Raw genomic sequence first — 26,235 nt, 5'->3', positions numbered from 1 at the left:
TCAGGGTTGCTTGGGCCCTTGCATCTCTGCCGTGAGAAGGCACCACACAAAGCCCCTCACCAGAGGCCAAGGCCACGGTTGTGGACTCCCCAGCCTCTTCGATGGTGAGTAGTAAGTTTCTGCTTCTTATCAATCACCACATCTCTGATACTGTTATAGCAGCAAAATGACTGAGACACAGGGCAGAATGAACGCATCTGCCTTCTTCACTGCCCGCCCTCGCCTGTCTACAGGCACACCGTGGGCTGTGAGCTCAGGGGACTGTGAGAGAAGGCAAGTCCTGCCCCAGGACCCAGCATGGCGCTGGTGAGACGAATACAACTGAACAAAGTCACGAAGGCCCCTGCTCGGCCTATGTCCCTCCTCTTCCCACCTCAGCTCAGCCTGCCCCATCTGTGACACTCAGATCCCCGCTCCTTGGTTACCCCTGACCTGGCAGCTCTCAGTCCCCATCTCAGCAGAAGAGAGACTCAGGGAGGGTCACATGGGTGTGGAGCAATCGCAGGTCAGCCCAGCATCCAGGCTGTGTCCGACAAGGGGTGTGATTGGAGCTCTGAGTGAGCACAGCTCCTGGGTCCCTTACCCTGAGGAATGAGGTAAGGCCCACAGAAGGTCAGAGCAGGGTCCAGGGTCAAGACAGGGTCTGGCGTGCCCAGATCTAGAGCAAGTACAGACCAGTCCCTTCCATTCCCTGAAGAATTTTGGGAACCTGGGGGCCCAGCCACAAATGGAGAGAAAGCTTGGTTTCACCGGCAAGGTGGAGAAACCACACCTTCCGACAACCCCAGCTGAGGCCTCTAAAGACCCTCCTGCTGCCAGCACCTTTGGCAGAGACTCCCAGATGGGGAGTGGAAGCCGTGCACGCATCTTAGGCTCGGTCCTGCCCCCGTGCCCTGGGCCCCAGCGAGGCCAACATCTCGAGACCAACAGTGTTTCCCAGGAGGTGGCCCCTGGCCCAGCTGCACATTCCTGCCCAGCCCAGACCCACTGAGTCAGAGTCTGGCACAGGCTAAGCATGCCTGACAAGCGCCCCAGGGCACTGCAACGTTCCTGAAGTCTGAGAACCAACGTGAGAAAGAACACACCCCATTCTTGATTGATTTGGCATCTTTTTATTGAGCACCCACCGTGGGGCTGGGTCCTTTGGAGACACTAAGGGTTCCATGAAAGAGCTGACAGGCCCCCCAGCCTCAGAGAGCTGTCGTCCTCTTAAGGAGATAAGACAATAAGACAAGCCAGGTACGGTGGTACACATCTGTAATCGGAGGAGTTGGAGGCTGAGGCAGGAGGATGGCAAGTTTGAGCCCTGTCTGGGCCACTTAGCCAGACCCTGTCTCAGAAACATTTTAAAAGGGCCGAGTACATAGTTCAGTGCAAAAGCCCTAGGCTTCCTTTCTAGTAACACCAAAAAGAAAATTATATATATGCAGAGACTGTGGTAAACATGATAAGGACAAGAAAAAAATCCGCAGTATCAGGAACAGGCTTTTGGAGAAGAGGACATTCTATCTGAAACCTCAAACATGGGATTCAAACATGGGCCCAGTAGCACCAGTGTTCTAACCACTTGGCAACACTGCCATCCTTGGTCCCCTGGTCCCCCTAACTCCGAGGGACCAGGAGAAGGGAGGATGAGAACTGAGGTATAGAGAAGGCCCCGCTCCCTTCCCTGGAGCAAATCCTTCCCGAAGCAAGCATGGAGGAAGTGGTGACCCAGCACCACCACATGTAAATAGGCCCATCAGCTCCGGAGTCACCCTGGAAACCTGCGGTCAGCTTGGACTTTGCTTGAAGCCCAGCTCCCAGCCACCAGGAGCCCAAAACGGCTGAACAAACTTGGAACTTCACATGGGGCCTGCCGAGAGGAGTTCAAGGCCAGAGCATTTCTCCCAAATCCAAACCGCAACAGGAAGGCACAGAAACAGGCCCCGGAGGGAGTGGGCTCGGCCCAAGGCTCCAGTCAGCCTTCCCAAGGTCATCCCAGAGTAGGGCTGATGGGAAGCCAGGAGTGTCCCCTGGCGCCAAACTCTCCATCCTGCCCAGGGTTACTGTACCTGAGGCTTGGCGAGAATCAGGACTGTCCCTCCTCTCCAGAAGCCGCAACACATTAGACCCCAACACGGGGCACACAGGAGGAGCGAGTCCACCTTGTAGAACTGTGCTGTCTCCAAGTTCCTGGATGTTCTGCCTTCAGATCATCTGAATCCACTTCCCAGGGGAACCAACTGGTATCCTGGTGAGAAATAAGCACTTCCTAGTAGCTGGCTAAATAAGAAAGCCCTGCACAGGGTGTCTGGACTCCCCCACCCCAGGCTTGGACAAGTGGCCCTTCCTAGCCGAAACCCCAGGTTACAATCTCCACAACCGGGAGCGGGGCCCCCACCAAGTCTACATGCCTTGGGCTAATGCTCTCCCCATGAGGACAGAGGCTGTAGTGAAGAGTCCGGAATAAAAGGATCCTGGGGAGGAGGAGATGCTGGGGCACCCACAGAGTCTCCAGTGCCACTGCCACTTGCTGACCACTGCCCATGTGGGCCTCTTCCTTTGGCCAGTGTGTCCCAGAAAGTAAAGAGAAACCTGAGCCTACACTCAGGCCCCTGGCTGCCCCAGCCAGATCCCACGGCCAGGCAGCCCCTGTGAGAGCCGGAGAGGATTTGCCTACACCGCAGGGACTGTCATTGTGGACTTTGGCTGGCAGTGGGACTAGTGACCAGGACAGAGGCCTGAGCACCATGCATACTGCCAAGAGCCCAGGGGTTGGAGTGGCCACAAACCTGGGCTGGAATCTAATCTCAACTAGCTGTCCCCCAGCTTCTCTAAGCCTCAGTTGCACCATCTGTAGCTTCTCAGGATCACGTCCTACTCTGCCAACTTCAGAACACAGCAGGAGTTGTAGAAGAGAATAATTCCCCTGCCCCAATAAATCTAGGTTCAACTGTGCACTGTAACCTGGCCCCAACATTTAGCCTAGGGCATGAGCCTTCTCCATAAGAGGAACTGTGTTCGCTCAGTTCAGAAACATAATCACCACCATCACACCAACTCCAGCCACCAAATCTCGGCCCCTGAATGCGGTCCTTTCCAGGGCACAGAGCCACAGTCATTGATTGAACACCTACTGTGTGCTGGGTACTTGATACACTTTCACTCTCCCATTGCATTCTCACTATAACCCTAGGAAACTCATTTTACAGATGTGAACTCCGAGGCTCACAGAAGTGAGATTTCTGCTCAGGCAGGGACCACACAGAGGTAGAGAGAGAGTCAACCTGCTGTCTGCTTGCAGAGCCCATGCACCGACGCTAGGCACCTTGCTTTGCAAGCCGAGGGAGCTCCCACTCTCCTGGTACTCCAGTGAGGGGTTCTGGGGGAACCTGCAGGAAACAGCAGACCTGAGCACTCCTCTGACCTGCTAGCATTTGACAATGTTACTAAAACCCCATTTCTCCACATCAAGGGTTCCTCGTCTTTTCCAAAGCAAGACCCAGGTTTAGGGTGAACTCCCAAGTTTAGACTTTTGGAGGGGGTGAAGGTGTTATTATGATGCTAGGACACAATTCTAAGATGACCCAACCTAAAAACAGACAAATTAATTTAGGGCCATTCCAGCCAATTGAGTTCCCAGTGTTACTGCTGGAAAATTTGCAAGGTGCTCTGGCTCTCCTTAGGAAAGTGCAGTTATGACTGGGATGGTAAAGGTAGGTGCCAACCAAGGGCCTGGGGGCTGTCAGGGACAGCTCACTGGAAGAAGAACCATTTAGAAGGTCTTTGTGGACAAAGAGGATTCAGGTAGACAGACAGAAGAGCACGGTCTCCAAAGAAGCAGCCCAGCATAATAGGGAAGATGGGCCTTGGTGATCAAGCAGTCCTAGGTTTGAATCCCCGGATGTACGGATAGATGGCTGGCTGGATGGATGGATGATGGATAGATGGGTGGATAAATATATGAGAAATATGAGGGAAGGCAGTGAAGATTAACTAGCCAACCCCAAGGCTGCATCTCCATTGCTATCCTCATCTGTCCCCTTCTCCAGAAACTATCAGTAGGATGCCCCAGGGTACACTACAGTAACCAACAACTCCAGAACCTCAGTGGCCGAAAGCTCTGAAGGTCTAACTGTCCTCCCACTCCACAGTCGGAAGTGGAGAGGTGTCTGCTCCAGGTGTTCTCTCTCAAGGACCACGTCACCACCATCCTGCTGGGTGCTGGCTGCAGTCACATTCTGTTGGCCAAATCCAGTCACACAGCCACCTCTAACTTCATGGTTGTGAGAAACACAGTCCTACAGGGGATCTGGACACTTGTTAGCAGCCCATCACTGCCATACAACTTTTCCCCCAAGTTAGAGGAAAAGAGACTGAGCAGAGGGGAGAAACAGAGAAGGCAGCCCTGTCTCCTCAATCCGGGGACCCTGGTGGCCGATGGAGTCATCTTCACTGCCAGCTCTCCAGCCCAGCCCTGCCTGCTGTGGGTAGAAACCTGCAGTCAGCCAGTATCCCAAGTCTCCAAGGGGGCTGGAGCACAAATCTGGTTCCCGTCCAGTCTCAAAGAGATCGCAGCTCCTGACTGTGCCTTTGTTGGCCCAACGACAAGCTAAGGGACACCTTGGAGAAGTGCGGGGCATCCAAGCCCACATGTTCCCAATCTGAGCCTCCTACTTATTTTTTTCTTTTAAAAGTTTCTTTTTAGTAGCACACGTCTGCAGTGCAACTGACCACCTTCACCTTGAGGAGTTGGTACACATGCACAACATGCCTTAAGTCTTTCATGTTCTCTTCCCTCAGAGCCCCTCACCGAGGGAGAAACTGAAGCTCAGAGAGAGAAAATAATGAAACAGATCCCCAAGACTCCCAAGGCTTCAAGATTGCAAAGCTGAGGCTAAAAGCCCTGTCCCTTCTCCTCTGCAACTCCAGCCAGGCGTCTTTGTGATGGGACACAAGGAACAAAGGCAAGATGCCTGTCCTTCCTGTGGCCAGGGTCCCGCTGCTGAGCTGTGCAGGCAAACATGGTCCTGGATGAGCAAGGCAATGCCTTCAAATCTTCTCTGCAGTCAGCCTAGCCGGGCCTGGCTCACCGGAGACTGGCACTGGTCTGCACAGAGCAGTGGTCTGGACATGCTTTGATGAGCTGGATTTGTATGTTCTTAATTCACATCAGCAGGCACCACGCAACGCTGAGACTAGTGCTATGGGCAGCTGGATTACAAAGTTCCTCAGTCCCAGGAGGAGGCCAAACACATCTGTTAAAAAGGCAGAACGAAGGGCACCCAAGCCAAGCTGGGTGCTAGATGCTCATCTGTGGATTACTCTGTTCATCAGTTTATATATAGTTTGTCTTCCTCACCATGCTCTGAGTGGATGCATGGATTGCATCTGCCTTGTTTTCCAATAAATCCCCAACTTCTAGGCTGAGGCCTACATGCGGCTGATCTTCAATGAATAGTTTCTCTCTTTTTTTTTTTTTCTTTTACCAATGAGCTATTTCTCTAACCCTTTTTATTTTGAGACAAGGTCTTGCAGAGTTACCCAGGATGGCCTCAAATTCATAATCCTCTTGCCTCAGCCTGCTGAATAGCTGTCATTACAAGTGTGCGCCAGCACACCTGGCTTACTTAATATTTACTGACTGATGGTTCTCGTGAGTCCCAGTTTGTGCAGTCCCTTCTCTCTGAGTCTCAGTCTTTATGTGTGAAGTGAAGAAGTTGAATAAATGAACTGAGATAACAATGAACTTGCCCCAGGCACGGTGGTGCATGCCTGTAATCCCAGCACTTGGGAGGCAGACGCAGGAGGACTGCTGCAAGTTTGAGGCTAGCCTGGACTACATAGTGAGTTCAAGACCATTGTGAACTATATAGCAAAACTTTGTCAGCTGTGGGCATGGCTGCGATTGTCGTCACAAATTAAGTGCAGTAATATTACAGAGATGGGAGAGGTCCATGGGGACAGCTCGAGCCTGGCCCGCAGTGTCTGCCAAAATCCCACTTATCTGCAATCTGCTGCCACCCACACAATTCAAATCCAGCCTCCAGACCATGGTTCTTCTGCCCATGTTTTAGATGCAGAAATTAAGACTCAGAGAGGTGAGCAAATCTGCCGGATCACACCTAAGAGTCAGCACCGAAGAGATTTCATCATGCAAATGCATTTCCTTTGTGTCCCCCCAAGACAGTCATCTTCGTCTTACAGGTAAAGAATCTAAGGCTCATAGAGGTAGCCTGAGACCCACAGCCACATCACAGAAGAGCACCTCCTGCCCAGCCCTGGGCCTCAGCCTCATTTCCCAGCATCCACTCCAGCCTGGGGGCTGGGATCAGAGCAGCAGCCTGGCCACCCTCTGCCACTCCGGAATTGCCCCGTGTCTGCACCTTGATCTCCACACCCACGGTGCCAGGAAAGCCCAGCGGGGGCGGTGAGCAGTGGGATATTTATAGCGGACATGCAGAAAAGCTGCCACCCCCATCTGTTTACCCAACACAGCTCCTCTCCTGGACACTTGCAGCCCCGCCAGCCACAGACAGACCCTCGCGGCCGCCTCATCTATTTTTTCCTGCCCACTTAATTTTGCATCATCCAAGCTTCCAAAATAAACTTCCCCAAACCAGCCTAGCTGCTTTGGGCCCCAGATCCCTGCCTAAGAGCCCCTCTCTGCCCCCACCCCCACCTCAGCCCGTGCAGAGCCACGGAACCCAGCCTGGCCCCTTGGCTGCCTTTGGCCTTGATTTAGAAGCAGCTGCTCCTGCCCCGGCAGGTTTTGGACACTCTAGTGCCGGGGCGTCTGCATTGGTGGGGACGCCAGGCAGGCATCTGTGTGCAGGGTTGCTGGCTGGAGTCTGAGGATGCTGCCCTACCCCCGCCGACCACACACAACACACATATACACACACACACACATGTGCACACATACACATGCACTGTGCCCCGTGCACTTTATCCTCCCCGGGCTTCTCCTCTATGTTCCCTCTCCACCGCGTCCTGGCCCCGTCTGCCTGCTGCTAATTTCAGGCTCTGACCCACCCTCTGCCCATCTGCCCCCCCCAGCACTTGGTGTGGTGCATACCCACCACACCAAGGGGCTTGTCACACATGCTGCTCCTTCAGCCTAGAGATCCTGTCCTCACCACCTGTAAGCTCACCCTCCTAATCCCTCAGCCCACCTCCGCCGAGAAGTCTCCCCGACCAACACAGGCACAGATGTCCTGGGCCATCCTACTTCCTCTAAGGTCAAGGGGTGCTTAGAAGTCACACTCATTCTGCACAGATTCCTCAGTCTAGCCGGAGCCCTACACCCACGGGTAAGCCCACCCCAAGAGAAAATACTCCTTACCCCAAGGGTCAGGTCCTTTTCCTTGTTGCATAAGCCAAGGACACCTCAGTCCTTGCAGAATTACAGCCCCAACTTCGTGTCCCATCTCTTGAGTTGCCAGTTTTTCAAACCAGCCATTGAAAAGACTACTTATATCTGGGTGTGGTGACGCACACCTGTAATCTCAACTGCATGAGAGGCTGAAGCAGGAGGGTGGCAAGTTCAAACCCAGCTTAAGCAACTTAATGAAACCCTCATCTAAAACATTTCTTAAATAAATTTTAGAAAAGACTCTTTCTTTTGAGTTTTTGTCAAAGGATAAGAAGAAGTGGGGGTGTTGGTTTTCATATTTGTTATTGTTGGTTTTCTGTTTGGGAGAATTTTTTTGATTTTCGGTTTGATTTTTTTTTTCCCCTTGCTGAGTATGGTGATGCCCAACTATAATCCCAGCATTCAGAAAGCTGAGGCCAAAGGATTCCTGTGACTTTGAGGCCAACATGGGCTCCATAGTGAGTTCAGGGCAAGCCTGGACTGCATAGCAAGACCTTGTATAAGAAAAAAAAAAAAAAAGTAAAAAGTTTTCTTGCAAAGAGGCAGTGTTTGCTCGACATGTTGATTTCCGTTGAGAGGGAGAATATACACAGGCCTGGTTTGCAGATGGAGAGAATATACTGAGGAGAATCACAGCCCATTCAGACTGACACAGTGCCAGGCACCCAGTGAAGAAAGTCAGGCATGACCTCTGCCCTGTCTGAGATCAGAACCCACCAAGGGAGACGCGTCAGATAATCCTAGCAAGCTAATGTCCCCTTTTAACAAGTAGAGACTGTTTCAGAGGAAAAGCCCAGGAGCCCAAGAAAGCCGCTGAGAAATCCACAGATTTTCAGGACATTAGTCGGGTAAGGAGCATGTTGAGGGTGTTTCTAGCAGAAGAAACAGCAGACACAAAGGCCTGGAGCGGAGACAGAGGGACAGAATCAACAATTTGCCAGCCACACGGCTAGGAAGGGACAGGCCCGGGCTATAGCCCAAGGCTCACTGACCCCAGGCCCCTCGCTAGTGCCTCTGCACAGGAGCATCCCTGGGAGCTGTTCCATTCCCTTCTCTTTGTCCCGAAAGTTGGATCATAGACATAAACATGACAGATATCAACATCATGCAATTCACTTGGGAATGCTTAAGAAAATTAAGCCCTCTACTAAACACCTTAACAACTCATTTTTTAAAGATTCTAATAAAAACAAGTCAAGAAAATGAATGTCCAAGAATAACTTGGCACCTTCTGCAGAGATCCTTAGCTGTCAGTTACATTCCATGTTGCCATGAACTTGACAGAATGCCTCTCCTAACTTACCTTGAAGTTTTCTTTACAAGCCAGACCTTTTTCTGATATTTTAGGACTGCAGGTTTGTGGGATTTGCGGGGCTGTTTCCTTCATACTCGTGTGTGTGTGTGTGTGTGCGTGCGTGTGCGTGTTTTACTGGGGAAGGAGCCTAAAGTCTTCATACTGAGCCACATCCCCAATCCTTTTCTTATTTTTTTATTCTGAGATAAGATTTTATTAAATTGCTAAGTTGACCGGGCTGGACTCATACTTGGGATCCTCCTGCCTCAGCCTCCCAGAATGCTGGGATTACAGGACTGCGCCACCACACCAGCTGTTTTCTTCTTAACAATCGTTATAGAGCTAGCTTCTGATTCCTCCAAGTCCCTCTAATTTCTTCCCTTGAAAGTACTGAGGCGAGAAGCCAGGGTATCACAACTAGCCACGCCCCACACAATGTGGATTATCTCTGAAAAAAAATCAAGTTCCAACTACGCATCCCCGAGTTCCCGTTGGGCAGTGAGCTGCTTTACAGTCCTGCCACGAGGAAGGGGTGGAATCACAGGTTCCCATGACTCTGAATATTTGAATTCCTAGGCTGGGTCCTTTTCAGTGTAGCCGTTCTCCTAACAACAGCTTCAACAGGGACCCAGACCCAACCTGCTTGCCAAAGCACAGCATTAAGGAAGCCTCCATGTTTCCAGGTTGCAGGACTTGGTTCTGCCTCACCCAGGGTCCAACAGCCCCTCTCGCTCAAGTCGTTTTCAGGGTTCAAGCAGAAGGCACATCTGCCTGGTCACGGCTCTCTGCTTTGAAGGAGAGAACAAGCTGCTGGCTACCTTAGCAGAGCGGCAAATGGAGGGAATCTGGGCTCACAATTTGGCTCATTTTGGGGGACCAGAGGAGGATGGGGCCCTGTGTGTGGATCAGAACCACCGCCTGAGCTGGGTCGGTGCTCAAGACCCCAAGCCTGCTACGCAGGGTGCACAGGAAGACAACGCCACAGGGGAGCAGCCTCCATCCCCACCCTCAGGCGGGTGGACAAAAGGTGCCCAACTGCCCCTGGACAGCAGCTGGGAGCTCAGCAAAATTATAACCCATGATTACCACTTCAAACATAAGACTTCAATTCTGGAATCACAGGAAATTTGGGGTTACTTTTCCCCTCAGTGCAGGATGAGAAATTCCGGCATTCCAGGAAGAGAATATGAACGTCACTTAAAGCAGGAAAGACTGCAGTTAGACACGAGGTAGGAACACCTGCCCATCTGTGGGCAGCATCTGGGTATGAACTCCAGAAGACTCCTGCAGCCTCTTCATCCTGGGGAGACCGGAATGTAAAAAGACCTGCCCTGGCTGCGAGGCCCAGCCAGAAGGGCTCAGCCTTCTGAGTCTGACCACTTCTCCTTAACATTAAAGGTTTCATGTTGGTTGATGTATTTTAACTCTACATGGATGGTATTTTAAAAAATCAAAAAATATTTTTAAGATCGTTCAAAAACTAAAATTACTTTTTGATAAGTTTATATTTCATGTATGAAATCACCTATGAACATTGGAAAATTAATTTTTCACCCACACCATTTATAAATCTTCTGCCCTTCTCTCTCACCCCATTCAATAAGAAAAGTTAAGCTGGGCTGGGGATTTAGCTCAGCGGCATAAGTGCCTGCCTTGCAAGCGTGCAGTCATGAGTTCAATCCCTGGTACAAAAGAAGAGGAAAGTTAAGCTGAACCTATTCAGAGCCTGGAGCACGTACAGGAAACACAGGGACAGAGGGGACTCGTTAAGTGACAGCAGGCAGTGCAGAATGGGGGACCCTCAGGTCCTCCTGGAACTTCAACAAACAAGGGCAGATAGGGAGGAGAGCTGGATTCTGCTCTAGACTGAGAAAAATTGTGGCACTTCACAAGCAAATGTCATGAGGGGACCTCGCTTGAGTCCTATGTAGACAGAGCATCTACAAAAGGACATGCTTTTTGTTTTGTTTTGGTTTGGGTTTTGTTGGGTTAGGCTGGGTTTAGGTTGTTTGTTTGTTGTTTTGTTGGTTGGTTGGTTGAGACAGGGCCTCATTACGCAGTTCAGGCTTACCTTGAACTTACTAATAGCCCAGGCTAGCCTCAACCTGTGGCAATCCTCCTGCCTCAGCATCCTGAGTGTTGGGATTACAGGTGTGCACCATCACACCTGACAGGGCAGGGTTTTGAAGCTGGGGACATTTGATTTGGATGTTAGCATTCATTCTCTAACAGAATTCACCTCACGTGAGACAACACCTCGACAATTTATAAGAAACTGTGACTGTATAAGAAACCATGTATTTTAGCAGCAGCAGGCAGGCAGGGAGGTATCTAACAACAGGTAGAAAGCGAGGTAGACAAGTGACGGGGCATAGTTTTTAGTGGCTGCCAATTTGCATAGCGTAAACACTCCTGCTGTGCCTGATTTCAAGCTGCCAACAAGATGTCATTGAATACAGAGTTGGGAAGAAACAGCCACTACCAGTGATCGGCCCACCACTGGTTCTAGAATGTACACTGACGTACGGATGGAGAGACAGTAGCAGGATTTTGAAAGATTTCAATAAAGATTTATTATGGAAAGGAATCTTTTATAAATAAGGATGGAAAGAGAGGTTAAGGGGAAGGAAGGGAAGGGGTAAAATGAAGAATTACAGTATATGTACAGGTCCAAATTCCATATGCTAAATATTATCATTATGTATACTAAACTGTACCAATAAAATTAATTTTTAAAAAATGAAGACATTGAAAATGGGACAAAGTGAGACAAAATATTAATCACTGTGGAATTTGGATGATGCATGTGTTGGGGTTTGTTATAATATTACTCCTTCAATTGCATGCATTTGAATTTTTTCATAATAAATAATTTAAAACTGTGATCATTTTGCATCAATGAGAGGAACTTTTATCCTAAGACTTCTAAGTGTGCCCACTGACCCCTGGACACTACCCTAGCCCCACAGTCTCCAGCAATCTGAAAGCCAAGGACAGGAACCACCACAAGCATTGCCAGGCCAGGTCTCAGTCTGGATCCTCAGCAGGACACAACCAGGTTTCCAAGCCAGGGTGGAGAGCCCAGAATACAAGCAGAGGCAAGTCCCGATTAAATGTCCTGTGGTATCTTCTGCTAACTCTGTGGTCTCAGGCAACTTCCTCCAACTTTCTAAGCCTCTGTTTTACTGATTAGAAAAAGGAGGATATTAATAACTGCTGTGGAGAATGAGAGGTAAAAGGTAGCACAGCCTCAGCCATAGTCTCTGGCGCTCCCGTGCTCCCCAGGGACTCCGTCAGGGGTTGCAGACACGGGAATGAGTTGCATAAAATGTGTCCCTCTTCACTGGAGAAGGCAGGTCCCATGCTGCCAAGTGTTCCCGTTTTTTCAAGAGGAACTGGGGCTCCGGCTCCTTCTATAAAATCTCCCAATGGTGAAATGTTGTCAACAAATCCATACATTTGAAAACACTGGCCAGGCCAAGCAAAACACCTCTGCAGACCAGGCCTAGGCAACTTCTGCTCAACCACAGAACTGACAAGCTCACCACTGGCTGAAACTGGGCCTGTACTCTGAAGGCTTCACACATGCTACCTTTTGACATCCCACATCTCTTATGAGCCCCTTGAACAGATGAAGAAACCAAAGCTCAGAGCGGTGATGAGGGATGATAGGGCTGGGAACAAATACAAGTCTTTTTAAGAACTTGGTGTGGCACTTTGCAGCTCCTCCAAATTCTCAAAGGGGCCTTTAGGAAGCAAATGTCAGATCCAGAGAGGGGCCACGCAAACACCAACGACTGGCTGGGACCAATCTGTTTCGCCGCACCCTTCCTCCCCATGCTCCCACCAGGTGGGCAGCTCAGAGGGGACAGCTGTCAGATCTGCCCACCACACCTGGGATAGTGCAGGCTACAGTAGCAGGGAAATAATTTCTCTTTTTATGTCCTTGAAAAAGCATGTGCAGGCATAAAGACATTTCTAGACCCTAAGACTAGGCCTTTGGCTTCTCCACCTCAAAAATGGGGGAAGCTGGACTGAAACTCCCAGGCAGCAGCTGTGCAGACACTCCCTGACCAGGAGCTCCAGGACTGGGCCATAGACAGGTCCAGCCGCATTGCTTTGGACCCACTCCCTGAGAGCTGGGTGGGAACTGAGACACACAGAATGCAATTCTTTTTTATTAAAACCTGGCTGAGGGCTGAAAACATAGCTTAGGGGTAGAGGGCATGATTAGCATGCATGAGGCCTTGGGTTTGATCCCCAGTACCACATCAAATAAAATAAGAAATATAAAGTGGCCAGGCTTCCATTCCTTAGTGAATTTTCCTAGTTGTAAGAAAAGAGAACTCACTCCCAAATGGGCCGCCCAGAAAGTTGAGAAGTGGGTCCCTTTAGGAAAGATGTGTTCACATTCCATTACAGGTGGGGTACATACACCCTGGGTACAAAGAAGGCTCCAGAGAGGAGGGGCTTGACCTCAGACCATGAGGACTGACAGAAACTTCTAGAAGCCTACAGAAACCCCACAAACCATTCCCTCTGGCCTGAGGGATCCCTCACGGATCCTCATGGTGGAAAGCTCTTGACTACTGACCAGAGAAGGCAGTGACCCTTTGCACCTAAACTCTGAGTGGGCCACTTATTAGCAATGAAACCAGAAAATTCATTTATTCCCTCCCCTGTGCCTCCATTTCCCCATACAAAACAGGAATCACCTAAGTCCCAGGGCTGTCAGTATTTCTCACAGCAGCTTAAAACAGCATCAGGGCTTTGCCACTTGTGAATGGGATTAATATTAATATCCACTTCCCAGCACTACAGCCAGGGTTAAAGGGTCAGCGGAGTTGGGGGAGTAACTCAGGGGTAGGGCACTTGCCTTACACATTGAGGTCCTGGGATCAGTTCCCAGCACTGCAAAATCAACAGGAACATTCACAGTGGCAAAGCCCTGGGAACAGGAGGTACCTAGTATGCCTTGTTCCTGATATTAAACAGCCATTGGCAATTGAGTTTCTAATTAATTTGTATTTATGCCTCCACAGTTGAACTGCTCTTGAAAGTTAGAAGAGCACACTTTCTCTGAGAGTCTTTCCTGTTAAGACTTCCCACTGACTCTGACCAAAGGGCCCCTCCTCTCTCTTATCACAGATCAGGGTGAGCCTTTCTGGCCAGGGCTCTACCTCCCAAGAACCCTCTACCACAGTTTAGGAGGAGAAGGTGAGCCAGAGAACCAGGCTGTCCCCACCTGACAGAGACAGATCCTGAAGGGCACGCAGTTGCCAAAGGCCACGCGTGTAGATCAGGACAGGAGTTCAAGCCCAAACTCCCGAGTTTCTGGTGTTCCGCTTGCTTTAGGCAAGTCACTTGTCTGCTGCTTCCTAGATTTGTTGCAAATCTTGAATAAGTGAAAGCATGCAAAGCATTCAGAGCGATGCCTGGCACACAAGGCTACAAATTTGGGCAGAACAATGCATCCTAGGTTGCCTGGCACAACCCTGCTTTATGCCTGATCTGCCAGCAAATCTTCCAACGAGGGTCCTCTACCACTCTAAAAAGAATTTGGAAGAAATCTGCTCTGGAAGAAAATTATATAGCCACCTTAAAATAATTGCCTGCTACAGTTTAAATTATTATTATTATTTTCTACCATACCACACTGAGCCTCCAGGAAGTGAATAGTTTGACTGAAAATAGCTCAGTAATTCAGTGCCACCCTTAGGCCCAGGTAAGAGTGGTCGCCACCCTTGGAATCCCACTCTGGCTCAAGGAGACCATGAGATTAAGGGATGCGCCCACCTACAGCCTGGATCTTCTCTGCTGGGTCACATTATGGGAATCCAGGGCCCTACAGTGCCATACACAGAAAGCCCTGAGCCCACTTCCAGAACATGAGTGCCTCATTTCCAGATCCAGCCCTTGAGAACACAATGCACCGCTGGGGTGCCCAGCTCAAAGACTAAGGTGGCCAAGGGGCAGCAATCAGGGTGGGTAAAGGGATTGGGGGGTCCCAGCTTCCATATGCCAGCTGAGCTGTTCACATGTGTACATTCAACCATTTGGGGGGCTGGACAGAGGCAGAATGGGAAGGGTGGGAGACAAGCCAGGTCCTAGGGGATTCTCTTCCTGTATTGCTCTGTTCCAGTAAGGGGTCCCAGGAGTCAGAAAAGTCTACAACCAAAGCAGGCCTTTTATGTTGTTAAGAAAGTGTATTTGTCAAAGTAGAAGGCTAGAACATATTTTATTTCACGTTTTGTTAGCTTGATTTATAACCTGCAAATATTTAGACATATGGTACGTGAACTTCCATCTGTACTCTGCCAGGCTCCACAAATCCCTGCCACCTTCTGCCCAGTCTCAGTGCCAAATGTTTACTTGAGCCCCTCCTCTATGCTGTGACTCCTCTGAAGTAAGGGCACCATCCCAGCACTCAATGGGATCAGCTCTGTGCTGACCAGACTCATGCTCAGGAAACAGGACCGTGGGACCTGGGGGTGGGGGATGCTGGTGGTATATAGGCCTGGTCCTTGCCTCTGTCCCCAGTCCCTCTCTGGGCTTTGGTTTCCCCATTTAGACATGAGGCTCCTCTAGCTCTGTGGAATGCAACTAGAGACAGAGTGAGGAGCGACGGGAATTAGGTCAGTGACCTGAACACGGCGTGGCGGGTCCTGGGAAGATAACTATTACGGTGTGCGACTGAGCTCTAGAGACCAGGCGCAGGCCCTTGCAGCCTACTCCATTTCATTCGTTCATTCCACGAGCATGGCAGTCATCCACAGTCTCAGGCATGGAGCAAGGGGTTGGATCTGCCTGGCGTGGGAGGATAAATAAAACACCACAGAAAGCTGAAACACAAAGCAAGACTTGGCAACTGTGAGGCTAAGAGACCTTCCCTAAGCGCCTTCCATCTTCCCAACCCCAGCGTGGTAAGTCGGCTCCGAAAGGTAGTTTAATCAAGACCTTGCTGCTTCGGGCGCGCCCAGAACTTGTGGCTAGCCAGACGCGAGGTTTCGGGTTCCCGAAGTCTCAGGACACTGTCCCAAGCTGCCCGAAGCTGGGAGGCTCCGTCCAGCTCCCGGAAGGCTGGAGGGAGGTGAGCTCCAGGGAGGGCCGGGCCCCAGGAGGCGCGGGCCGGGAGGCCGGGAGGGGCCAGGCGGGGGCAGCCGGGCGGCACCGAGCGCCACGGTGCGCAGCGCTGGGCGCAGGAGCGCAAGCGTCCGGGAGCGCGCGGGTGGCAGCGGCGCTTCGGCCGGTCCGCCGCGGCCGGGACGGGATCCGGGCTGCTCGGCGCCGGCGGGGGGCGGGGGCGCGACGAGGGCGGGGCTGCAGTGCCCAACGCGGCGGGCTGGGGGAGCTGTGCCCGCCTGTCCCCAAGGCCCGGGCGGGGACCAGGCAGCTGGGGCGCCGTTCGCTCGGCCCGCCTGGTAGACGCGCGGTGGTGCGTGCCTGGGGCGGGCTCCGGCCCCAGTTTATCCGGGGGCCCAGCCGAGAGGCCCACGGAGAAGCCGCGTCCCGCAGGCTAGGCGGGCGCTGCCGCTCCGGCCCGCCCCCGGGGGTGTCCCGGGCCGCTGGACCCGCCCAGGTAACCCCATCCTCGGCCCGCCCCCGCCCCCCCCCCCACCGCGGCCCGCCCGCTCTGCAGCCGCCGCCGCATCCCGGCTCCGGAGCGGCGCTGACAGTCTGGTCCGCGCCGGGCAGCGGGCGAGCAGCGGGCAGCGGCCGCAGGCACGGAGGCTCAGCCCCCCGCCCGGCCCGCGCCCCACCCGCCGCGGGGCGCCCACCTGCCGCCCCGACGGGAGGCCCCCCACGCCCGCAGCCACCGCCCGGGGCCGGGCGCCCGCGGCCGCACCATGAGTCCCCGCTCGTGCCTGCGCTCGCTACGCCTGCTTGTCTTCGCCGTCTTCTCGGCTGCCGCCAGCAACTGGCTGTAAGTCGGGCCGAGTCGGGCCGAGTCGGGCCGGGTCGGGTCGGGTCGGGTCGGGTCGGGTCGGGCCGGGCGCGCGGGCGGGGCGGGGCGGGGCGGGCCCCGGGGCAGCGGCCGGTGCCAGGCGGCGCGGGGCAGCGGGCGCGGGGGCGCCCGGCAGGTGCCTCGACCGCCGGACGGGAGGCCACTCGCTCGTGCTGCCGCCGCACCGCTGCCCAGCCTTCCGCCGGACACCCCTGGTCCCTCTGCCAGAGCAGCAGGATGGCCGAGGTGTCCGCACCCACAGGCGGCCCTGGTCGCCCGAGGGCGCAAGAAGTGCGAGCGCGGGCCGGCGGCCCAGCAGGAGTGCGGGCGCCGGGTGCAGCCCACGGGGGTGACAGATCTGCGAGAAGCCCATTACGGGAAGGGCTCCGGGACATAAAAGCAGGTTAATCCCTAGAAGTCTGGAGAGCTCCCCGAGCTGAGCTGCGCTGTCCTGCGGGCCGGGCTGGAGGCGTGCAGGGACCTGTTTCTGCTTGGGGGGCGGGAGCCAGGCACGGAAAGAGGGAAAGGACCGGGACACCGAGCCTCTGAGAGCCCGCGGTTGGCTCTATCCTGACGCTGGTGTCCCTGGGGCAGGAAGAAACTACCAACTGCCTTCAAAGAGGACAACAGCCGACCCCAACTTCCGTGGGTCTCACCCCGAGGAGGAATGGGGTGGTAACCATTGGGGACCTATCTCTCCTTGACTGGGTCTGCATTCAGGAGACTCCCTAAAAAGGGGCAGAAGCTTGTGGAGAGAAAGGGAGCTTCGAGGATGAGCTGCAGTGAACTGGGGTAATAGGAAGAGGACCCAGGACTGCATCCCTCCTCAGTGACAGTTCCCCACGGCCCAGGCTTAACCCTGGACCTAGCTCCTCCTGCCCAGAGCTCTGCCTTTAGTAGCTGTGGGCCAACAGAGGGGAGCCATGCCCCAATATTGATCTGAAAAGCATTGTGGGAGGGGAAGGGGGATAGCCACCAGTGTGGCTGGGGTTTCCATGGAGACCATGGGAGAGGAAAAAATTCTCTCTGCATCAAGACTGAAGAACAAATATCTCCCATGAAATTGCCCCCAGTGTCCAATGGCTGTTGCTATGAGGTCATTGTGGCCAGCCGGGGGCCTGTAGGCTGGAAGGAGTGTGTTCGTTGGGGTCAGAGCTACCCAGGCTTGGGGGATGGAGGTGATGTGGAATTCTCCCAGCTGTTCCCCGAGAGTGAGTGACTCTAAGACATCCCAAAGTGGTTGTGGAGCTTTTGTTTTTCTTGGAGGCTTAATTTGATTAACACTTCAGGAGCAATAGCAGTATGTACAGAAACCAGGGCACCACGTCCTCCTCCCTCTGCCCCACTGCAGGCTACCTCTAGCAGGCCTGAATCACAGAGTTGTGTTTGGACTTGGGAAGCCTGAAGTCTCCAGAGCTGGCTCTTGAATACATGGGCTCAGAGCTGGGCTCTCCAGAACAGGTCTGAGCATCAGCAGAAAGGGGGGGGGGTCCCTGCCTGCCCCTCACTGAAGGCTGCAAAAACACAGAAAAATGGCAATATGAGTATATAAGCCAGGTCTTCAAGGAACACAGAGACATCCTATAATGGAGAGGCCTTTAAGACATCTAGTCTTTGGATCCCTTTTTAGGTGAGGAAACTGATGCCCAGGGGAAGAAGCTACCTGCCAAACTCAGAGCTGAGAACCAAGTCCAGGTTCTCTTAACTTCCAGACAGGGACATCCTACACCTTCCTGAGAAGCTGCCCCAAAGAAGGCAACTAACCCAGCTTCGGGCTTTGGGTCGTGCAACCTCTGGGGAATTCCAGCAGCTCAGTTCTTGAGCCTGCACTATGAGGGGTGGGTGAGGAGGGGCAGCCTGGAGGGAGAAGAGGTTGGCAAACCTGTTCTCTGCAACTGTGATGGTTCAGGTTGCCACACAGCGGGGCTCAGGATGACCCAGCTCACTCCTGCTCCACCTGGGCTTTGAGCCAAGGGTCTCTGCTCAGCCCCAGGCCAAAAGAGCAAGGAGCCTCCCAGGACCCCACGGAACAAGAGCTCTGAAGGATGAGACACAACAGGCACAGGACTTCCCAAACCAGGGTTACTGCTGTGCATTTATCTTCCTCCATGCCCAGCCAAGGCATGGACCAGCCCTGGGGAAAATAGGTGTCACAGCATGCCTCCTAGGAGCTCAGGGGCTAGGTGAAAGGGCAGGATAAAAGTAAAAGCGTGAATGAACGGTGGTGTGCATGCCACATGGCTTCCGGAGGACAGAGTTGAGCGTGAGCAGCAGTCCCAGAAACTTGCCTTGGAGGCTATAGAATCATGACACAGTAATTGTAACAAGTCCCACTGTACTATCTAAATCCTGACTACATTTAAAATCCACCTTACAGATGAAAAGATTCAGGGTCATGGAGGTAGCAATTGCCCAAAGCCTAGGGCAGCCTGGGGCAGCCTCTCAGGAAGGTGTAGGATGTCCTGACTAGTAAGTGGCAAATGTGTCTGAATCAAAACTGTCTCCAGAAGAAACAGCCTCAGGGAGGCAACTATCCACTCGGGCATAGTGGTAGCACAGTATCTTTTCAAGGATGAGTCAAGCTAGAGGTCTGGCCCTAAGAGAATGGCTGGTGCTAAGGCACAAGGCCTGAGTGTCCTGTTCCCTCCCAGTATCTGGAGACAGGCTTCTGTCCAGGGTTGGTGGGCTGGCCAGTTGCAGAGCTTGTGCTGTCTATTGTATCAAGAGATCAGGGTGGCCTGGCAGGGAGGCCAGGTGTCCTGCTGTGTGCAGCTGTTGGGCAGGACAGAGCCTGGAGCTGGGAGGGTTGTTCAGCCTGAGGCCTGGGCAAGCCCAGAGAAGCTGGAATCTGTTGATTAGGCTCATGTCTGGCACCAGAAATGAGTTGACAGCTTGTGGCAGCTCCCAAACAGCAGGAGGACTACACAATCCCTTGGTACAAGGTGTGGACTCTGCCCTCAAAGGACAGAGCCCTGCGATAGACATGGTTCAGAAATGTTTCCAAATGTCCCCTCCACGCAGACAGACATTGGGGCTACACCCTGGAGACCTGGGTTGCAGTCCCCAGCTCCATGCCACATGCTGAGTAGCCTTGGCCAGGCCTCATCCTCCCTCTGGGCCACAATCCTTAAGTTTGTTCTGAACCCCAAATGGAAGCACTGGGAAGAGTAAGGGAATAGATAAGCTGAGGTCTCATTGTTGTGGGTTTCTGGGGAAAGCAGCAGTAGGCTGATCAGCACCCCTAGCAAAGCTGTAGCACTTTTAAGACAGACCAGTGAGTGACAGAGAGCTGGGTCTCTGGATCAGGTAGCCCAGAGTCCCGTCTCAGCTCTATCACTGCAGCAGAAGGACCGTGGACAGGTGGACAGGTGATTCAACCTCTCAGAGCCTCTGTGGCCTGGTCTGTAAAATGGTACGCATTGGCAGAAATGGTATACAATGGTGGTAGGGAAGAGAGAGTGCATATATTGTGCTGGGCACAGTGCCAGGCACGCTGATACAAATCATAGCCATGGAAGCTGCTGGAAGCTGAAGGCTCTTATCAAGTGAGCTTCGGAGTTGTGTCCCTGTCTCTAGGGATGATGGAATGGGCCTGCAGGCTGCTCCCTAACTTGTCCCACACTGTGCTGTCCAGATTCTATGATCTTACACAAGTAGGAGCTTAGGCTGCCACTTCCCTGCTCTTCACCCAGGACCCTCACAGATCCTGCACACAGCCAGAGAAGTCCAGCCTGGCACACAGGCAAACCCCGCTAGCCAGATGGGTTGTTACTGGGAACACCCTTCAGTGCCAGTGGGAGAAGCGAAGGAAGCACCACCCACCTTACTGGCTCTGAGTCCCACCAGGACGCATCTTCAGATCAAGCTCCTGTGCATGTGCTTGCCCAACAGGGCTGGGTTAACTCCTTTAGCTGCGGGCAGTGAGGCCCAGCACTTGGGGCAGCCCCACAAGTAAGGATGTGTCCTTCCCTCTCCTCTAAATAGTAAAAATCTGTCTTTAGGGAATGCCCCCAGTGGCTCTGAGCAGTGAATTACAATCACTAACACACCATAGTGCTTTACAGTTTATACTAGAATTTCTCCCAACCTGGGTACCATTAATATTTGGGGCCAGATAATTATTATTTAAGGGTCTATGTTTAGGAACACCTTGGGCCTCTACCTATGAGATGCCAGCAGCACACATACTGCTTCCCACCTGGTGACAACCAAAATTGTCTTCAGACATTGCCAAATGTGCCCTGGGGAGCAAAAGCACACCTCCATGTGGAAAATGAATGACTTACAAACCACTTTCACACCCAGTATCCTTGAGCCACACACCCTCCTTCCACCTCCACTTCCAGAGAGGAGTAGGTGTAGCTTTCAGCCCATGTCAGAAACTGGGAGGACCGGTGACTTGCTCTCACATGTCCACGGCTCCCGGCCTTCATCCCCTACCCACAGAACCATGTCATGTTACATATATATACAACAGCCTGGCAGGGTGATTGTGCTGCTTCAGGTGGTGGAGCTGGGGCATAAGGGCTTCTGAGCATCTCCTAGTGCCTGGCACAGGCCTGCCAACAGTGGGTGTTCAGTCAGCACTTAGTGGATGAATGAAAGGGCTCCTTCACATCTAATGTCAGAGAGTGGCCATCTTCAAAGACACTAAGTAGGAGGAGACTCCCCTCCACTGCCCCAGAGCTCAAGTGATACTAAAATGTGCCATGGTGGGAATCAGGAAACGTGACTGTCACCCAGAAGACCTGCAGCCCTGCCTCTCCTGCCTTAGCCAGGGCAGATGCCCTGAGCCAGGCTGAGCTGTTTCCCACCCCTCCACCAAGCCCCCCTCACCAGCCTCTGCCCTTGGGGTTTGCTCATACAGCGGCCGCAACCCAGCTGTCTGCTGTGGTTTGACTTCTTCCCTCAGCCCTGGATTAGCAATTGAGCAACTCAGCAAGCATCTGACAAGACAGTGCTCCCCAAACCTGTTGAAACTCGCCCAACTCAGGCCCTGTGGGTGCACTTGGAAGGCTGAACATTTGCACCAAGCTTTCTCCTCTTCTTCCTCCCTCCTGAGAGGAGAAGCCTGGGCTGAGCCAACAGGGAACAGAATGGCCAGAGAGCCCCTGGGTCGGGGTGGGTGACAGCGCCTGCCACTGGCCCCTCCAGTTACCTCTGTATGCACAGCTAGCCTGCAAGGGATGCTGCTGAGAACGCAGCTGGAAGGCGGGAGCTGCGCCCTGACCCACTATTGCTTTCCAGATTTCCATGAGAGTTGCCAGGTTTTATCTCTGAGTCCTGAACTGCATCTTCTGTAATTCAGCCAGACTCAGGAGAAGGCTCGCTCCCTGCCGTGACCCCACTAACTCCCCTCCCCGCCATGTAACCCTTCTCCACCTCCCCCATCTCCTAGCAAACTTGAAAACAAACTGTTTTTAAAATTCTCCACCATACCAGAGCCAAGTCAGAACCCCTGCAGTGGAAAGGACCTGATCTCCTAAGAGTAAGGTAGGGACCCCATCCCAGGCATTTTTGAGGGGACCATTTGCACAGCAGGGAATTACTAACAACCTGGAGGTTCCTACTGCGACTCTGAAGGGTCCCTTCACTCCCTCTTTCTCGCTCTGTTCATGGTACCAGCCCTGTAATCCTAGGATGAGATGCCAGGAAATTTTCCCCCAAACCTGGAGACAGCAGAGTGTTCCCACCTGAATCAGAGGTGCCCTGCTGTCCTGGAACTCCAGGCTTCGAGGATAAATCACAGGTATCTGGGCTGGGGAAGTTTTCAGGAATGCTGAGCCTCCAGGCAGGGGAGTGCGTGTTCTGGCCCCCTCAAACACTAGCACTCACTAGCATCAGGAACCATGCAGGGTCACATGACATATTGGTGGTCTAGCTGGAGCTCCATCCGGGTCTCTTGACTATGTTCCCAGAATGTTACCTGCTGCAGATGAGAGCAGATCTGGAGCCCCATTTCCCTAACCAGGCACTCTGTGCAGGAGGGGAGGAGCAACTAAGCAAGAGAGGAACCAAGATTTGTTCCTCTGCTTTTGCAGGGATGGGCATGGGAGTCAGCCACAGTATCTCCCAAGACTGGACCTTTATAAGGTCCGTGCGAAGGCCAAGGCACTGGCTGGAAACCTGGAATCTCACTCCAGGAAGCCAGCACTGGCTGTGACAACAATGCTGCCAGTTTCCTTGTCCTACCCACTCCCCCGTCCAGTCCCCCCACCCCCATCTATTCAGGGAGGGCACATCCATGGTTCAGTGGCCACAGGGCATGAGAGGCTCTCCAGGGACGAGGTTGGGTGGGTCTCTGCAAAGGGGAAGCTCCTGCTGCCAAGTCAGGGGGCAAGGTGAGGTCAGGATGTGCCTTAAACTTGATACCCTCTGGCCCCACAGCTACACCTGCCTCAGGCAAAAAGGAAAATTCTTACCTCCTGGCATAGCACTGGAGCCACCAGGCTCAGGTCTGAATGGCTTCTCCTTGGCCCTGAGACAGCCATCAGCTCCCTTGGGGAAAATATACTGAGATGGGAAGGGGGTGTTCTCAATAAGAAGTGGAGAACCTAGAGCTGCCAGGAGTAGTTTGTGGAGCTAAAGCACCAGGATACAGTAAGTTGCGGAAACAGAAAAGCCAACAGACAGAAACGAGCCCCGAGGCTGCTGGGGATGTAGAGGAAAGGGAGTTGGGATCCCAGATGACAGAGGGGAAATGAAGGCCCTAAGGCACAGAAGACAGGTGTGGGCCCCACTGAGGAAGTGCACGTGAGGCCCAGGGAACTGGGCCCGGACACTGAAGCCTTGGAGACCTGCCAAGGCTGGGAGAAAGTGGGGCAGAGGTGGCTGCTCCACCAGCCACCATGAGTGTTTCCAATCCTGCCCCTCCCCACTGGTGGCCTCCAGGGCTTTCAGCCCAGTGACAGCACCACCTTCCAGGACCCCAGAGGTCACAGCCCAGACCACACTGTCCAGGCAGCCACGGTAGACATCGTCCTCCGTGGAACTCCTCCTCCTGGAAGCACCCAACACCCTCGCTGTGGTTTAGAAAAGACACAGGACGTTTTTTAAAAAACCTCCATGGAAAATTCAGGCCACCTCACTCAGGTCAGTATCTGGTGATGCCAGCCTCTTCTGCCATCTTTGGAACCTGAACAGCCAGCCCCCTGCTCAGAAACCAGAATGACTTGTTTTCAAATCCTGTCCATCCCTGACTGGCCACACTGCCTTGAATATCTACCTCCTGGGCTCCGCTTCCTCATCTGTAAAGTGGAGGGGAAGACCCAGGACTGACCAACCTTGCACTGTTGTAATAAGGTATGCTGAGGCAGGTGACTATTGATCGATGGGAAAAGTGACAGAATGATAATCACCTCCTATTCCCCAAATGATTTTCACATCTGAACTTGTCCTAGATGCCAGCGCCCTGGCACGCCCTAGTCCTCACACCTCAGTCCTAAACAGATGGGTCAGGATCACTAACCCATCCTCTGATACAGCAAACTCTACCAGGAGATGCTGTTAACCATCTGTAGTTAGGATGGTGGTGGAAGACATTCCCCCATTCCCAATGGAAGTATGCCCCACTCCCAGGTGTGCTCAGCCAAAGAAAAGGGACCCAGGTTTAATAGGGCAGTGAGAACCCATCCAACAACAAATGAATGGACAAGGCCCAGTCAAGGCTGCAGCCTGAAGGGCAGCAGGAGATTTGCAGGGAAGGCACTCATAGGCACACTTCATTCATTTAGGTCTCCTGAGATTAGAACTACTATTGTCCCATTTTACAGATGAACACACTGAGCCTCAGAGTATTCACTAACTCACCCTTGGAGATGGGATTCTGAACCATGTCCTTCCCACACTGCCTGCCATGAGGAGGAACAAGAGTCTCAAAGACCTTCCAGGAAACTGCAGGCTACTCGCACCATGGTTAGAGAAACATTCAAAAATCTGAAATGATGAGGGTGTGGTGAGGATCCTGGGGAACCATAAGAAGTCGGTCTTGGATGGGGTCTGTGGTCATCTTGTTTCTTCTACCAGCTGTGTCTCCCAAGACAGCTACACTCAGCAGACACTCCGTTTCCTTCCGCTCTCCTGCCCGCCCGCCCACTTGGCCTCCTTCCTCCCTGGTATCACAGGCACAACCACTCCTGAGGAGGCTCTAAATGTGGCCTGGGCAGCAGAGAGGCCAAAGGGAGGGGGCCGAGAGGCCTGGGCTGGCATCCCAGCCCCCCCAGGACAGTTGCAGGGCCCGGGCCCAGGACACTGACCTGCTTGGACTTCCCAGCACTTCTCTTGTTTTGACGTGCAGAGTCAGATCCCAGGAGTAGTCACAGAAGTGGGGGTTCTCCTTGAGAAATTTGTATATTTTGTTTAAAAAAGCAAGCAAACCTGGAAAAGCTTGGGACCAGCCCAGCTAATTTTAGTTTCTAATGAAAACAGCAGGTGGCCGAGAGGATCTGATCTCCCTGGCAGGGCCAGGGCCCTCCAGCCTTGCAGACTGCAGGCACGGACGTGCGGGGAGGGCCTCTTGGAAGGAGTCTGAAGTACCTGCAGCCTCCACTTGAGACCAGGGTGCGAGCGAGTGGGCTGGCTACACGGCAGGGGCAGCCTGGGCTGGCAGGGTAAACTGATCAATGGCACAGCCATGACTGGAGTCCTGGATGATCAGGACAGCAGATGGCATTAAGTCTGTACTCAGCAGCACCAGGAAGAAGCCTAAAGTGGGGCAGTGCAAGCAACCAACAGAGGAAAAGATGAAGTGATGGCCAGGGCCCCTACAGGACCCGAACAGCAGCAGTGCCGTCCAGCAGGCCCTGGCTTCATAGGCCCCAGAAATGGCCTTTCAGTCTGTATCTGAGCCAGCCCAGCTCCAGGGGTAGCGAGTGCCATGCATATCTTGGAGGGAAAGGTTGAGCCACCACGGAGGGGGTGGGGCTCCGCAGCCCTCAGGAGCAGTTGTGGTCAGCCCTCAGCAGCCCCGGCTTCTTTCCTTATCCCTGTTCTTCCTTGCCAATAGGTAAGCAGAGGGGACTCATCAGGACAAAGCCACGAGCCATTTGTTTTTTGGGTTTTTTGTACTGGGAAGTTGAACTCTGGGCCTTCATACTAGTCTTTACTAATCCTTTTTTAGTGTTTAGTTTGAGACAGGGTCTTGCTAAGTTGCCCGGGCAGGACTCAAACTTGCAATCCTCCTGCCTCAGCCTCCCAAGGGCTTCGAGTACAGATGTGCACCACTGTGCCCACCTTCAAGCATTTACTGAATATCTTTTATGCACTGTAACCTGCTTGAGGCCTGACATGTTGCACAGTAGAATGCCAGCTCCTCAACTATCTAGCAGGGCAGATCCACAACCAGGTATAGAGGAAAGAGGTTGAGGCAAAGCTGCTTGCTGTTCACGAGGGACTCTGCAACTCCTCAAGGGACTTTGTTTCACCTCTGTTGGCTTTGGTCTGCTTGTCTATAAACTAATGTCAGGTACCAGTCAGATTACAGGACAAGCCAACGGAACCCTGCAGCCAAGGCCCATGATGCCGGGGATGCCGACTCTCAGCCTGTGCTCCAGCTCCAACACCCAGCCCACCCTGCACCTAGACAAACCCCTAAGATCAGAAGGAAGGGGAGCCTCCCAGACACAGAAGGGGCAGATGTTG

General features: G+C 53.0%; 1 protein-coding gene and 1 long non-coding RNA gene across 4 annotated transcripts in view; one reads left to right on the top strand and one right to left on the bottom strand.

Annotated features, from left to right (window-relative positions):
• Positions 1–383: 383 nt before the first annotated feature.
• LOC134472948 (uncharacterized) lies at positions 384–16,563 on the bottom strand. Its single transcript, XR_010042989.1, has 3 exons — positions 16,430–16,563; positions 2,055–2,233; positions 384–1,255 (listed from the first exon to the last, which is right to left on the bottom strand). It is a non-coding gene; the product is annotated as an uncharacterized LOC134472948 (long non-coding RNA).
• The window catches only part of Wnt4 (Wnt family member 4), a 24,455-nt gene continuing 13,584 nt past the window's right edge, over positions 15,365–26,235 (top strand). For 2 of the 3 annotated variants that reach the window (XM_063235714.1, XM_063235713.1), the window contains exon 1: positions 16,445–16,575. In XM_063235714.1, coding sequence (XP_063091784.1) covers positions 16,499–16,575 — 77 coding nt within the window. In that variant the 5' untranslated portion in view covers positions 16,445–16,498. Of the gene's footprint in view, positions 15,575–16,444; positions 16,576–26,235 lie in introns of those variants that run through there. The other variant, XM_013154143.3, reaches the window with a different exon arrangement.

The sequence above is a fragment of the Cavia porcellus genome, unplaced genomic scaffold (assembly GCF_034190915.1).
Source record: "Cavia porcellus strain 051 isolate PalLab524CR breed Dunkin Hartley unplaced genomic scaffold, mCavPor4.1 scaffold_25, whole genome shotgun sequence".
NCBI classification, from domain to species: Eukaryota; Metazoa; Chordata; class Mammalia; order Rodentia; family Caviidae; genus Cavia; species Cavia porcellus.
This window is presented reverse-complemented; position numbering and strand designations above follow the sequence as displayed.